At 40.9% G+C, this 14,756-nt stretch overlaps 1 protein-coding gene across 3 annotated transcripts in view; it reads left to right on the forward strand.

Moving 5' to 3' along the window:
* The window catches only part of COL19A1 (collagen type XIX alpha 1 chain), a 323,634-nt gene that overhangs the window by 277,204 nt on the left and 31,674 nt on the right, over positions 1-14,756 (forward strand). For all 3 annotated transcript variants that reach the window (XM_042848857.2, XM_008178207.4, XM_042848856.2), the window contains exons 41-45: positions 3,373-3,417; positions 7,001-7,045; positions 7,147-7,209; positions 9,974-10,009; positions 10,159-10,203. In XM_042848857.2, the coding sequence (XP_042704791.2) occupies positions 3,373-3,417; positions 7,001-7,045; positions 7,147-7,209; positions 9,974-10,009; positions 10,159-10,203 (234 nt within the window). The remainder of the gene's footprint in view (positions 1-3,372; positions 3,418-7,000; positions 7,046-7,146; positions 7,210-9,973; positions 10,010-10,158; positions 10,204-14,756) is intronic.

Raw genomic sequence — 14,756 nt, forward strand, 5'->3', positions numbered from 1 at the left:
CCTTTGATATGCCCCTAGGTATGTTCACTGGTTTTTATTCCCCTTGACCAAACATCATCTTCCTCATCTAATCTAGTTATGCTGTCCATTATAAATGCATTTCTGAGGCAAAGATCCCACCTGATAGTGCTATAGTCTAGTACTGTAACCCTCAGACTGACTGCATGCAGGACTTTTACAAAGAAGGCTAATTTAAATGAGACTAAAAATCTAAGCAAAGTGGACCTAATCCAGAAGATGCTGAGAACCTGCAACTTCCAGTGGGGCCAGTCCTGCTTCCAATGAAGCTAAAGGCAACTCTCTTGCCTTGTAGGATTTGACCTGCTATTTTTAAATATGTGGATTGTAACCATTTTTGTTTTGCACTTCTTATGTTTGTAATGAGTCTGTATCATAGAATCATAGAATATTAGGGTTGGGAGGGACCTCAGGAGGTCATCTAGTCCAACCCCCTACTCAAAGCACGACCAATCCCCAACTAAATCATCCCAGCAAAGGCTTTGTCAAGCCTGACCTTAAAAACCTCTAAGGAAGGAGATTCCACCACCTCCCTAGGAAACCCATTCCAGGGCTTCACCACCCTCCTAGTGAAAAAGTTTTTCCTAATATTCAACCTAACCCCCCCCCCTGCAACTTGACTCCTTGTTTTGTCATCTGCTACCACTGAGAACAGTCTAGATCCATCCCCTTTGAAACCCCCTTTCAGGTAGTTGGAAGCAGCTATCAAATCCCCCTTCATTCTTCTCTTCTGCAGACTAAACAATCCCAATTCCCTCAGCCTCTCCTCATAAGTCATGTGCTCCAGCCTCCTAATAATTTTTGTTGCCCTCTGCTGGACTCTTTCCAATCTTTCACATCCCTCAATCTTATGGCAATGCCTCTACTTATACAGCTCAAAATGCCATTAGCCTTGTTGGCAACAAGGACACACTGTTGACTCATATCCAGCTTCTCAACCAGTGTAACCCCTTGGTCCTTTTCTGCAGAACTGTTGCCTAGCCATTTGGTCCCTAGTCTGTAGCAGTGCATTGGACTCTGCACTTGTCCTTGTTGAACCTCATCAGATTTCTTTTGGCCCAATCCTCTAATTTGTCTGGGTCCCTCTTGTATCCTATCCCTACCCTCCAACGTATCTACCACTCCTCCCAGTTTAGTGTCATCTGCAGACTTGCTGAGGGTGCAGTCCACGCCATCCTCCAGATCATTAATGAATCATTATGTATAATGATAATCATAATGAATCATTATGTAGTCCCTTCTGGAGAACATCTGATCCCCAAGCATGGTAGAGTCCATTTGCTCCTCCTTCCGGCTTTGTGTCCCAATTTAGGACCAATGAGCACTGGATTCTCTGGAATTCATGGACTGATGGCAGGTCTCAGCCCTTAACTTGCTAGTCACTGAAGCTAAACTGCATTCTCAGTACACAGCTAGTGGCCTGGTGAATAACTTCATATGCAACCCTTGTGACTTCTAGGACATTACAAATTAAAAGCAACTGTAGACCAACCAAGTTTAAAAAGGAATAAATACATTATTAAGAGAAAGGATATGATTAATTTAGAAGACAGGAATTAGGTAAAGGGAAAAGGCAAGGAAACTGATTAATGAATGAACAGATTAAACCTCACAACCACAATCAAACCCTTCCTGAAATAAAGATATTCTTCTAATAAGCCAATACAGTTAAAATCCCACATAGACTATACAAATAAATAGGTGTGATCCCAGAGTCTGCCTGCAGGTCCCAGGTGGCTAGTGTGAATGCTGTTGTTGTGTTGGAGCTCTGTAGGGCTGACAGAACAGAGGTAAGTTGTGCAGTGAAATAATCATGTGGCAGGCTTGACCACCACATATGTGGTGTCACCCACCCCTTTGATTCCAGGTGAGTTTTTAATAGGCTATGCACCCAGAAACCAGGGCTTTCCTTACCCCTGGCATCCCTTTCTATCTATCTGGTGGTGATGTATGCCAAGTATTCATTGTTAAAGATTCAAGGCAGATCCCTCATTGGGTGGAGCAGATCCCAGGTGGCTCCAACCCTGGCTTTCCCTTGTTTTATAGGGCAATAGAGGCCTAATGGGTGAGGCTGGCAAACAATCTTCTCCCTATGAATTCTTCTTTCCCTCTTGGGTTTTGCTTGGTTATTGGTTGGGTGGAAGAAGTGGTTTTGTTTCACAGACACCTAGGGGAGATGGAACATCCTCTGGGAAACTGGGTGTTTCCTATTGGCCAGGCACTTGTGGCTGACAGGAAAACTGGAAGTTTTTTTGCCTGCTCTACAGAGAGGTCTATCTCATACCCTTGCTAACAGCCAGTACCCAACACTGACTCCCATCACTTGAGCACAGTGCCCGTCCATGAGCAGGACATGGATGGGCAGCCTCCGCCATTTGGAAGTGGTTGTAGCCTCCAGGTGGCTGCCCAAGCATTTCAGTCAGGCCTCTAGCCTGGTGACTCCTCTTCTCTATCCCAATCCCTGGTGCTGGTTGTGGTCTCATTCACATGCTAAGACAAGCTGTTTCAGTTGCTGCGGTCTCAGTCTCTGCACTACACTCCATCTGTGAGAGCTCCTGGGAGCTGCCTTTCTGAAGCCCCCAAAATGTCAAGAGGCTACATGTATTTTATCTGTGGTCTGCACCAAATGAAATGCCCAAAAGACTTTGAGACGTAGCATCTAGTTAATGTCAATCTCTACTGTAATATGTTATTCATGCATTTTTGATCTGAGGGTCTCAAAACTCGTTAAAGACAATTAATTTGTTCACACAGTACCTTGTAATGTAGTTGTGTTAGTTATTACCATCATCGACCCTATTTTATATATGTTGAAACTGAGGCACCCTGAATCAAAGAAAAAATCTATAGTAAAGGCAGTAGTAGAACTAAGAACTCCTAATGCTCTTAGACTCCCTTCCTGTGTAATAGCAGGACCCTGCATAAAGCTATAATGTTGGTATTAGTGCCAACTATTTTAAGGTGACATGAAAGAAAAAGATGGTGATACAATACTGAATTATACTTTTTTAATTATGGTCACTGCCATGAGTATAAATGAGGGTTATTTGGAGATCTACATGTTGGTCAGATACTTGATCCTGGTCCATTTTAAAGCATTTTTAACATTAACTTTCACCTGAATATCCCTTTGACATAGGGCAAATACACATGACATTACAGACAGGGAACTAAAACAGAAAGGGTTATGTGACTTACTCAATGCCAAAAAGAGTCAATGGCAGAACTAAATATAAGAATTCAAACAATCCTGCCTCTCCCATTTTAATCATATCTTCATTAACTAATACTGTTTGAAGACTCTGTGTTCTCATTTGTTGGAAATATTACAATGCAGTGGTATCTTTTCCATAGGGAGATCAGGGACCTGCTGGTTCACCAGGAGCACCAGGGTTACCAGTGAGTATGTTCATGAAAGAAACAGCTTATTTCTTGGGAAAAGTTGAAAAAAATGCCAAAGCATAAAAGATGCTCATCCACACTACTCATTACTATTTGTGGAGTAATGTTTGCTAGAAATTTTATAGACATGTATCAAGATGAGCTCCTTGACCAACAGAGTTTCCAATCTTAATAACATCAAAGGATACCCTTTTTAATAAAATGACAGCAGAGAATGAGATAAATGTGTGATACAGGTCTGAATTGAAGGCTTCTTTTATATATACTGTGTCAAAACAGTATACAAGATTGTTCTGAATCTCCTCAGTTTATTAAAAGGCAAATGAAGAAGCCATTTTATTTATTCTTGGAGATAAAAAAGCCTCTGAACTTATATCTAATATGTTGACATTAGGAGATGTCTCTGAAAGGCATTTAAGCTCACAGGGGCCAGCCAGAAATTTTGTTGTAGGTAAAGATAAATGCAACTATAAACTTAAACTATAAACTTTAGTTGTTCATTTTAATTGTTCATTTCTTTTCCTATATGAAATAAATGCAACTTTTCTTTAGATTGCAATTTCAGTTCACTTAAAAAGATATCCTCAGTTTTTCAGCAGGCAGTATGATAACAGCAATCAGTTTATGCAAATAAACTCATTACTATTAAAATTGGGAAGCTCCCAACCAGCTCAGGAACTGCTTTTTAATTATGAATGTGTGTCATGAATTTAAAAAGGTAGTCAATATCTCTACATTCAGTTTCCATTAGCCACTGTTCCAATAAGAGAAGAACACCAAGATTAAGCCGTTCAATTTAATTACGATCTTGTAAAATAAGTAAAAAGTGTACATCCAAAAAAAAGGAAAGAAAAGAGAAGTCATTTATCTGAGTCTCAGAGATAGCATAAGAGCTTCAAGGCATGTTGCTGTAGAATCAGAATGTATCAAATGTTGGACATTATGAATTCAATAGTGCAGTAGCAAATTAGACTAATCATAAATGAAGCTACAATTTAGTCAGAGCTATTTTTAGTAAAAGTCATGGACAGGTCATGGGCAATAAACAAAAATTCATGGCCCATGACCTGTCCATGATTTATACTATAAATACCCCTGACTAAATCTTGGGGAGATGCTACTGCGGAGGGGGGTGCACCCAGGGTTGGGGTCTGGGGTCAGGCGCACCAGCTGCCAGGGGCCCCTGGAGCAGCAGTTTCTCTGGCCGCCCTGGGGACCGCTGCTCAGGCATTCCCCAGGGCCAGCTGCACCGGCACTGCTCGGGCAGTCCCCAGGGCCAGCCGTATCGGCCACTGCTCAGGCGGTCCCCAGGGCCAGCTGTCCCAGGCCACCTGAGCAGCAGTCGGTATGGCTGGCCCTAGGGCCGCTCCAGCAGCGGCCAGTGCTGCTGGCTGTGGGACCGCCCGAGCAGCTGGCTGCAGAGCTGCTCCAGCAGCAGCTGGTGTGGCTGTCCCCGGGGCCACCTGAGCAGCCCGCTCCAGAGCCAGCTGCTTGGGCAGCCCTGGGGTCAGCTACAGTAGCCGCTGCAGAAGTCACGGAAATCGCGGAAAGTCACGGAATCCATGACTTCCGTGACCTCCATGACAGACACAGAGCCCTAATCATAACTGTTCATTCCCTGTGGATTTCTCAATGGTTATGTCCCAAGTCATGTTTCAGTCAGTGTAAAGTATTGTTCTCAATTCTGGCTGGATACAAAATATTTAATGAGTTTGTTTCATCTCTGATGTAAAGCATCCCATTGTGATTCTGTGAAGGCCTGTAAAATAAAGTATTTGCTTTAACATTTTATACTAAACAATTTTCATGAATAAATTGAAAGATTTATGACAGAACCATTATAGTTTATTAGTCTGGGAAGAACATTGGGAGTTTTTCCAGATATCTTACCTTAGGGGAGATTGGTCCTGTTTGACTGGAATTCATTCCCTAGAATCTGGGCAAGCAACTTTTTTCCCAGTTGGGGATATCAAATATCTCTTTGTATTTTAAGCTGTTTTCTGAGTAAGAGCTTTAGAGAAACTCATACTTAGAAACTGAAAAAAACTCCAGAGCCCCCACTTGCATAGAGCTAATCCTTCATTCCTTATGCATCCAAAACTTCTACAGCAGTCAGTGGGTCAGATCCTCAACTGGTGTAAATCACCATAGCTCTGTTGGTTTTGTTTAAAAAGTACAATTAGAATAAAAGAGAGTTATGTCCATTATATATTTCCTGTATTTATCAAATATCAGAAGGGAAAACATTTGTGGGGTTTTTTTGTTTGTTTGCTTCTTGTGAGTATACAAGCTGTTCATGTCATTCTTTTAAACTTCGGAAATACCTTCTTCAACATGTCCCTTCTTTATATTGTAAGTGGTGGGGGAGAAAGGAAGAACATGTGTGGTATTAACTGTTTCAGCTAAGCCAGGGTATCAGAATTCTTTGCTGTAGATACAGAGTTAGTACAGGTCTAATCATGTGTTAGGAACTGATGAGTGACAAGATGGAATTGAATGTTAGATGAGTTGGAGGGTATGATAAGTTAGGCTCCTTAGCTTAAGCAGATGCTGTCCTACAATGGACGGACACATTTGAATTGATGATACTCTTCACTACCTTGGAAAATGGGTGTAGTCAACTTGGACTTACAATAAATGCCAAGAGGAGAAAGTGTTTCATTTTGGAACATGGACAATAGATAAAGTGTTGAAATGCAGCAGGGGAGTTGTAGAACAAGTAGAATCTTATGTGTACCTAAGAAGCTCAATCAGTGCCAACAGTTGCATCAAGGATGAGTTTAAAAGGGGATGTGCCTTAGCCACAAGTGCTGCACAGAAATTGGTGAAATCATGGACTGAAAAAAACATTACATTTGGTGCCAAAATGAAAATTTATTAGACTAGTGTATTGACAGTATTACTCTATGGGCTGAAAGCAGCTGCCTTAAATGAAACAGACATCAGAATGCTGGAGGCAGTAAAGATGAGAGTTCTTTGAAAGGTGGCAGGTATAAAGTGGAATGATTTAAAGACATAGTCAGGAGAATAGGATGTGAAATCAGGGTAAGAGATTAGCCCACAATTGAAAAGATTATGAGGGTGGGGACACTGCAGAAGGAAAACTGATGATAGGATGCCAAAGAAAGATCATCCAAACACAACCAGTGTCTGTCAAATCTGAAGGCCAACCACCAACTAGATAGCAGGACGTCATGTGCAGGAACATGAGCAGGCTGGGTGTAATGGAGCAACAAGTCATGGACAAGAAGGAATGGAAATGCTGTACTGCTCCCATGTCTGATAGATTATCTGGGATGAAAATAAGATGACTTGGAGAGTGATTTCACTTGGCTAAACTAAGCAGTATTTGTTTTTGGACAAGGAATTGGATAAATATGAAACAAAAATAAACAACTGTGTTTTAAAGCATTTCTTACAAAATACTTCTGAAAGGTCTCCGAAAGCATTTAGTGATGTGTTAATTACATGAACATTTTAACCAAATAAGCATAATATTTTCTGTTTCATTTAAAGAAAATTGATATTTTAGGTCTGTTAATTTAGATTTTAAATGTTTCTCTTTGGTCTCCCTCCACAGGGAAAGACTGGATCTCCAGGACCACCGGGAATGCCAGGGGAACCAGTGAGTGCATGTTTGAACTCTGGCTTATTATGTGGCCATTCCTACATATTAAATATAAAATGGAAGATTTTATATATTTGTGTGTGTTCTTCTCATTTAAGGGTGAAAGAGGCCCTGTAGGAGACATCGGCTTTCCTGGGCCAGAAGGGCAATCTGGAATACCAGTAAGTAATTAATCACATACCTAGTGTCTCTGATAAGCATAGGCTAGTGGTGGCTAGCCTCTCCTGGGTGCCTGTACTGCTGTGACTACACTCTACTTTTAGTACACTAGCTCAAATATGTCTCCTTGAGCTTGGAATCATACCCAGCTCCAAGTGTAGACATACCCTTCATGTGCTACACTCAGCCTTGTCAGAGATTACATTATAAATAGATTTGACCCTGATAATATATGGATAGGTAACCTCAAATGAACATCTGGTGCTGTAGAACCAGGCATTGGTCATGCAAGTCCAAGTTCATGCTGGATGAGGGTTGGGATTGTCATGGGTAGTTATGTTATTGAATATGTCCTGAGGGCCCTTTGAATCCTGTTAACAAAAATGATCCCCTACAGTTTTGTTTTGTTTTTTGGAGTAGGGATGTTAATCCAAGAATTCATACAGTCTATAAAAGATGGCCTGCCCAAATTCCTAACTTCAGATTAGTAAAAAAATGTTTAATTCATAACTCTGTCATAACTCCTCTGTAGGCTGCCAGTGCAACATAGCAGCTGAAGCATTCTGCTCCCTGAGAGGTAGTTGTGAAGTGGTCGAGATACTGTTGCAGTTCATTATACTCTTCAGGGGCAGATTTTCAAAAGAACCCTGCACCTCCCATTTAATCTCCTAAATGAAGAGGTCAAATTTAAAAAGGTGTCTTTACCCAGTATTTGCCATTGTACTGAATGGGAACTGGTGTGTGTTGAGCAACTTTGAAAATCTGACCCTGCAGCCTCAAATTCATTTAATTAGTAATAATAATAATAGTTATTTCTATTCTGGTCGTACCCAAAGGTCTCAGGCAGGACCAGGAACCCATCCTGCTAGCTTCATCCTCTGGACACCGTAAAGATGGGTCACTATGCACAGTATTTAACTGTCTTGGAGCAGTGACCTGTCCTTCTGTTTTTCTGTAAAGTACAATGCACACAAGTGGCTCTTACTAAATAATAAATAAATAGCAATAGTTGTAATGTTATATGGAGTTAAAGGTGCTTAGGAGTAACAATAAAGTCAGTATTGCCAAGCCCAAGCATTAAAAAAATCATGAGCTAGTCCCCCAAAAATGTTGAGATGGGCTTAAAAAACATGAATTGAAATATATATATACATGCTTTGTAGTTTTTGAGTCTTGGGGTTCACTTGGGTCTTATTATTCTCTTATAATTGCTTGATTCTAGGAGCTGTGCTCCTAAGAAAACCACCAGATATCACAAGACTTTCAATAAAATTGCAAGAGTTAGCAACACTGTACAGTAGTTTTATGTAACATATTAATCTAATAATACCGTTGTCACCAATGGCTAATGCTGCATTTGGGCTCACGAGTCCAGGAGCAGACAGAATGAGAGGTGCAGGTTCATTGAACATCTCTTTAAACCTTACAGATTCAGCCATGAAGTAACAAACCTCTAATAGCAATATTTAAATTGCAGTCTAACGGGGGGAGTAATTGTAAAATTATTGTGTGTGTGTGTGTCTGTGTTTTGTTAGGGTTATATTTTCTTACTTTAACGTAGAAACAGATTTTATTCCTCTTGGCATTGCATTCAATACAAATATAGATGGATGAGCTGGCCTCCCTGTTACTTTAGCACCCCATTAACAAAATATTTTGAGCTAAGCTCTGAGTCAGAATCTTTATTAGTGGTCAGGTTGGTAGAAAGAATATGGCTGGATTTTGAGAGCCTAGACTGAGTCTGATGGGCTGACATTTACAACTGAGAATATCGTTTTTTAAATTGGGCAATGTGGAACTAAGTGAGCAAGGTTATAGAACCTGTATAGAACCTATACTTATTCTCCTTTACTTGCTTCCACGCCAAATTTACCCAGTTTAAAAACTGGTCTGAAAATCTACATTTGTTAATGCAGTCCCAAAGCTGTAGTAGTGACTGCCATTGCACTACCCTGGGATAAAATTTAGGAGATCTCCAGAGAGAGAGAGATCTATTCCTCATCTCCCTCAGCCTGATCCCTCTCCCTGCCTCAATCAATTTACTGTATGAGCAAACACATAGTCCTCCTGGAATTGCATTTACAGTATGCAAGGGAAATACTCTCCATGTGCATACTCCTCAAATTCTTCCTTCTCACTCAGCAGAACCACACTGGTTCTGCTGCATCTGGGGCCCCCAGTGACTGTGTGGAGAGGGGTCTGGATTTATCACAAATGAAATTAAAAATTTCTGTGTTATTTAGATCAATGGGCATTTAGGCTGGGTTTATAGCTTTACCTTCAACTTCCCTTTCCATCTGTTCCCTGAAATGTTGCATCAATTAAGGGCCAATAGCTACAGTAAGATAAATGTGTGCCATATTTTAGTGAATGTGTAGCACTGGGAACATGCTCATTCAGTTCCATATCTATAGAACCTACTCTGACTTGCAGAATTCCAAATTCAGTTATCTTTCAAAATTGCATCATCACAGAATAACGTGCTGACTAAGATGTTATTTTACCTATGTGCTCCTCAACTCCAATCTGGCATGTTGTAGCTGTGCAGTTTAAGCTCAAACTTACTTGTCTGTCACATCTTCCAGCTCTTTACACTTGACTTCAGCCGTCACCAAAACACAAACCTCTGACTCAGCTATTTATCTTTCAAAATATTTATTAATGCCATCACAGATCACAAGGTTTTCCTTGCCTGTTTCTTATTTTTAATGTATTTATTTACCTGCAGTTATAGTAAATTGTTAAAACATAGTTTTCTCTTTATAGGGAATAAATGGAAAAGATGGATTGCCAGGACCTCAGGTAGGAAAACATAATTTGCAATGTTAATATATTTCACAGATAATGTAACTGTTAGTCCTAGACAATTACTTTCAGCTGTGTTAATAAATTAATATATAATCAAGTTGTTAAGTAAGATATTTTACACTTTCAAAAAAATTTATTTTCAGGGTTTGATGGGAAGAGCAGGTGACAGAGGTCCCAAAGGAGAACGTGTAAGTCTTGGTGTAATAATCCTTTCTAGTATATACCATTATTTGACTTTGCTCTTTGGAGAACATCCAGATGTCTGTCTAGTATACTTTTAAATCTTCAAGACAAGAAGCTCAGGGCCAGAGTGGGGGGACTAGAATTTTAAAGGAAAAATTCAGCATTTGTGAAGAGAAAAGGTTTGTAACATTTTTTCCTGGCAAAGATGGCCTTGACAATATAAATCAATCACTAGGGTGGAAAGGAACAAGCAGCGAAGCTCTACTGCAGCAATAGGCAGCTGAGGGAGCAATAAAGATTCCCCCCTCCACTCCCCAGGACCCTGGCATGCACATATGTTTTATATAAAAGGATTCAGTTAAGTTTGAGTTGGGAAGTCAAGAAATCATCTCACTTAGGCAGCCCCGTGCATAGCAATGTGATTATGGTGCCCAGGAATCAGTTATATTTGGGGGAGGTGCAAAAAAAATTATTTTGCAGGCTTACCCAAAAATGCTAGTTCTGTCTCTGTCTCCATCAGCAGTTCTACACTGTTAATGTATCTGTTCCTCAGAAATAAAGCCCCACAATTCCAATGTAACATCATCAACAACACAATTTAGTTGGAGAATGAGAAAATCCTGTCCCTAGGGTGGGAACGGTGAACTGCGGCCACTGGGAGCTGCGGGGGGCCATGCCTGCGGACGGTCAACGTCAGTGAAATGTCTCGCGGCCCACAATCAGATTACCCTGATGGGCTGCATGTGGCCCTGAGCCACAGGTTGCCCACCACGGCCCTAGGGTAACTTGTGAGGAGGAACTCAAGATTATAGTGTGGAGAAAGAATGAAGTTTATATCATTGTTAAAATAATTTCCACCTGTGTGGATTAACGTTTAGCAATTTTCTATTCCCGCCTTTAAAAATAAAGGACCCAAATGAAACTTATGAGCCATCTTCTTATTAAATGTTCCGCTACCTACAGTGTTATATTACTGTACCTTGACGGTATTCTTTAATTTTATTGACTCTCCATGTAATTAGTATCCATTGAGATAAAGATAAAGGAAAAGGCCACCCATACAAAGGTTGGACACTAAAACATACATTGGGTGCCCTTACAACTTTTCTGATTCTTTGAAAGTGTCAGCCAGTTCTAGCAGTACTCAAATATAATTGGCGGGATTCTGAGCAGTGTGGCTGCCCCAGAAGCAGCTTCTCTTCACCAATCTGCACAGTAGATGTTCCTGTGCTCCCTGCATTCTGCTACTAAGGAGTAAATTGCTAAAAAGGGGTAGGAGAGGGGGTCATGGCCCTTGCTCCTCTTTGCACCAGAGTTGGACTCTGACACTAGGGGGAGAAATCAGTTCCATCCTAGTGGATGGAATAGATTGTATACCTTTGCCCTCAAAAAAGCAATTATGCCTGCCTCAGCTGCTCTTCTTGGAGCACAACTTGCCACTGTGTGGAAGAGCCCTACTTGAAACATTCATTCACTTTTTAGAGATAATGATGGTTCCAGTGGTACTTGCCATTTTAATTATAAAGAATCTCTCACAATCTGTAAAACAGAAGGACCATGAATGCACCCACTGTACTACTGTGTTTACAGAATGAGGATGAAATTAGCCTCCTCTATTGGAATCGCTTTTTCAAATTCTGCAGTTGTTCTGCAAACACTAGTCCCATTGATGTCAACTGAAGATTTGCATGGGGAACAATTGCAGAATGTACAATAGAAGTCTGCATTGCAGATAAGAGATCCACAGTGCCAATTGGAGAGGAGAAATTTAGTTGGAGTTAGGTATTAAAGCCCTGCTCCTGTTAGAGAGATTGCAATGATAACAGAAAATAGCACAAGTCAGTCCATTCTGCAACAGTGATTATACTGCCTCCCTTGATTTCTTTCATTCTTAGCCCCAATATACCTTCTTCAGGTTGAGAGCAGCTGTAATGATTATAAAATAAGAGAAGTATCAATCCTTGAAGGGCAGAATGAAAAGGAGAAAATGTTTATAGTGTTGACAATTTCATATCTAAGTCTTTGTAGAGTCCAGTTTGAGAAGGAATGGGACCAAGGTGGGTGCATGCAGGCTGAGATAACTGTACATACCCTTAGGTGATTAGACACTGCAATGATAGGTACTTTATAAATGGCATACAACTTGAGATGGCACTGGATGCCATTTGGGGCGCATCTACCATACATTCAAATCCTAATGACTAAGTCACTTCATTTGGCTCTGGCATTTGATTTGCCTCATGCACCCAGAATAAAGTCATGTTGGCATCCTGTGAAATAAGAATCAGTTTAAAAAAAATGCTATTTCAGGACTTCAGTTAATTTTGGGTGTTATGTTATTGGTAGAAATTCAGAATCACTTTTTTTTATTAAGTTAAATATGCCCAATATAGTATTTTTAAATTGCTATGGTAATACTAAAATATTGTAGACTCCCAGAAGTGCTTCTATCAGATCAGTTGTGCCCTGCAATAGAACCTTTGTCAAAGAGAAATCAGCATTTCTAAATTTTTTGGTGAAACCCTTATCCATGCTTAAATCACTAAATTCTAAACCAGTAAAATGGTAATTATACATATATTTGTGTTACTGAAACTCTTAAATCAGGCTTCTTGTAAATCTACTTTATTTCAGGTTGCTATTTTGTTCATAGTCTAGTTCAGGGGTAGGCAACCTATGGCACAGGTGCCAAAGGCGGCACGCAAGCTGATTTTCAGTGGCACTTACACTGCCTGGGTCATGGCCACTGGTCCGGGGGCTCTGCATTTTAATTTAATTTTAAATGAAGCTTCTTAAACATTTTTAAAACCTTATTTACTTTACATACAACAATAGTTTAGTTATATATTATAGACTTATAGAAAGAGACCTTCTAAAAACGTTAAAATGTATTACTGGCACGCGAAACCTTAAATTAGAGTGAATGAATGAAGACTCAGCACACCACTTCTGAAAGGTTGCCGACCCCTGGTCTAGTTTGAATTCATAATGATGGCAAAGCAGAATTGGGTCTGTTTAAGTTTCTTCCAGGCCCAACTTCAATCTAAAAAAGAGAAATCATACTGATGGTTATTCTTCTTCCCACTTTCAATATTATACTCACTCCAGAACAGGATTTTCTCATCAATCTCATTTTAGAATGCTTCTCTGGCATTCAGTTTGCCAAGGAAAAACTAGTACATGCGGTCAGATACTTCAGTCCTTATTCAAGGAGAACTCCCATTAGAATCAGGAAGGAGCCCATTTTATGAAAAATGTAGATCTGTATCTGGGGATGGCATCAGGATCTTTCCCCAACTATGGATTTTTCAAGATGCTCCAGTCATTTCCTGTATGCTTTAGGAAGTCTGCAAGAGAGAAGCCCACTCCTATAAATCTTAGATGCTTCATACCTGGAGAAGACATTTTTAGTCTCCACTCTCTGCAGAGCTCCTAAACTGCATCAGCACTGGGCTTCTTCAGCCACACCCTTCAAAACAAGCAGCATCCTTTTCCTCGTCCCTTCCCCCCTTATAAGTTCCACAATGACTGAGACAAGGATTCCACTGTAACCTTCATTGCATTTATTATTTATTGTTAGTATTACTGTAGCATCTGGGCAACTAGTCATGGACCAGGACCCCACAGTTTTCTGCGCTGTTAAATCCTTGCACACCTTGCAAAGGTGAATTAGCTGAATTAACTATGTATGTGCAGCAAAGACTTCTTCAGATGTATTATATTTTTTTCACCCAAAAATATAATATGCATGCTCAGTAGACTTTTCCATGAGAACCTAAATGGTTGCAAATTAATGTGCTTCAGTAATACTGGCACAGTAGCTCTCTAAAAAACATCATGTTAATATATTCTCTGAATACATAGCTATAATAGAATGGTATTGTGCCATTCTGATGTCTTAAATGTGTACTACTGTTAGCAGTTTGGGACAGGTTACATTGATATATTGGTTACAGGGTTGGGGATTCTTCTTCAAGTGTTTGCTCATGTCAGTTCCATTCTAGGTGTGCATGCACCCATGTGTGCAGCCGTCGGAGATTTTTGCCTTAGCGGTACCCGTAGGGCTGGCTGTGGTGCCTTCTAGAGTGCCGCTCTCATGCCGCTGTATATCAGGCACCGCCAGCCCATCCTGGGTTTAAGCCCTGCTCAGACTGCAGCAGGCCTATGCCTGTGAGTGACCCCCATAACAGCTGCCTTAAGTGCTTGGGGGAGTCACACGTCAAGGAGCATTGCTGGATCTGCAAGAACTTTCGGCCCCGCACCCAAAAGGAGTGGGATATTCACCTCAGGGCTCTCCTGATGGAGTCCGCCCTCCATCCGGCTTCCGAGCCTTTCACGCAGACTGCACCGAGCACCCCAGCCTTCTTGCGTAGCACGCCACTGGCACCTGGCTCTTCTCAGCACCGTTCATCATTGCCGATACCGAAGAAAAGGCTAAAAAGCGGTCTCCGGCACCGAGTAAGAAGGACCAGGGGTCATCCAGCAAAGGACCTGGGCCTGCCTGCCAGCCTTCTCCAGAGCCGCGCAAGTGTGCCTCCATGACCGGGGTTCTTAGCCC

Source organism: Chrysemys picta, chromosome 3, assembly GCF_011386835.1.
Source record: "Chrysemys picta bellii isolate R12L10 chromosome 3, ASM1138683v2, whole genome shotgun sequence".
NCBI lineage: Eukaryota > Metazoa > Chordata > Testudines > Emydidae > Chrysemys > Chrysemys picta.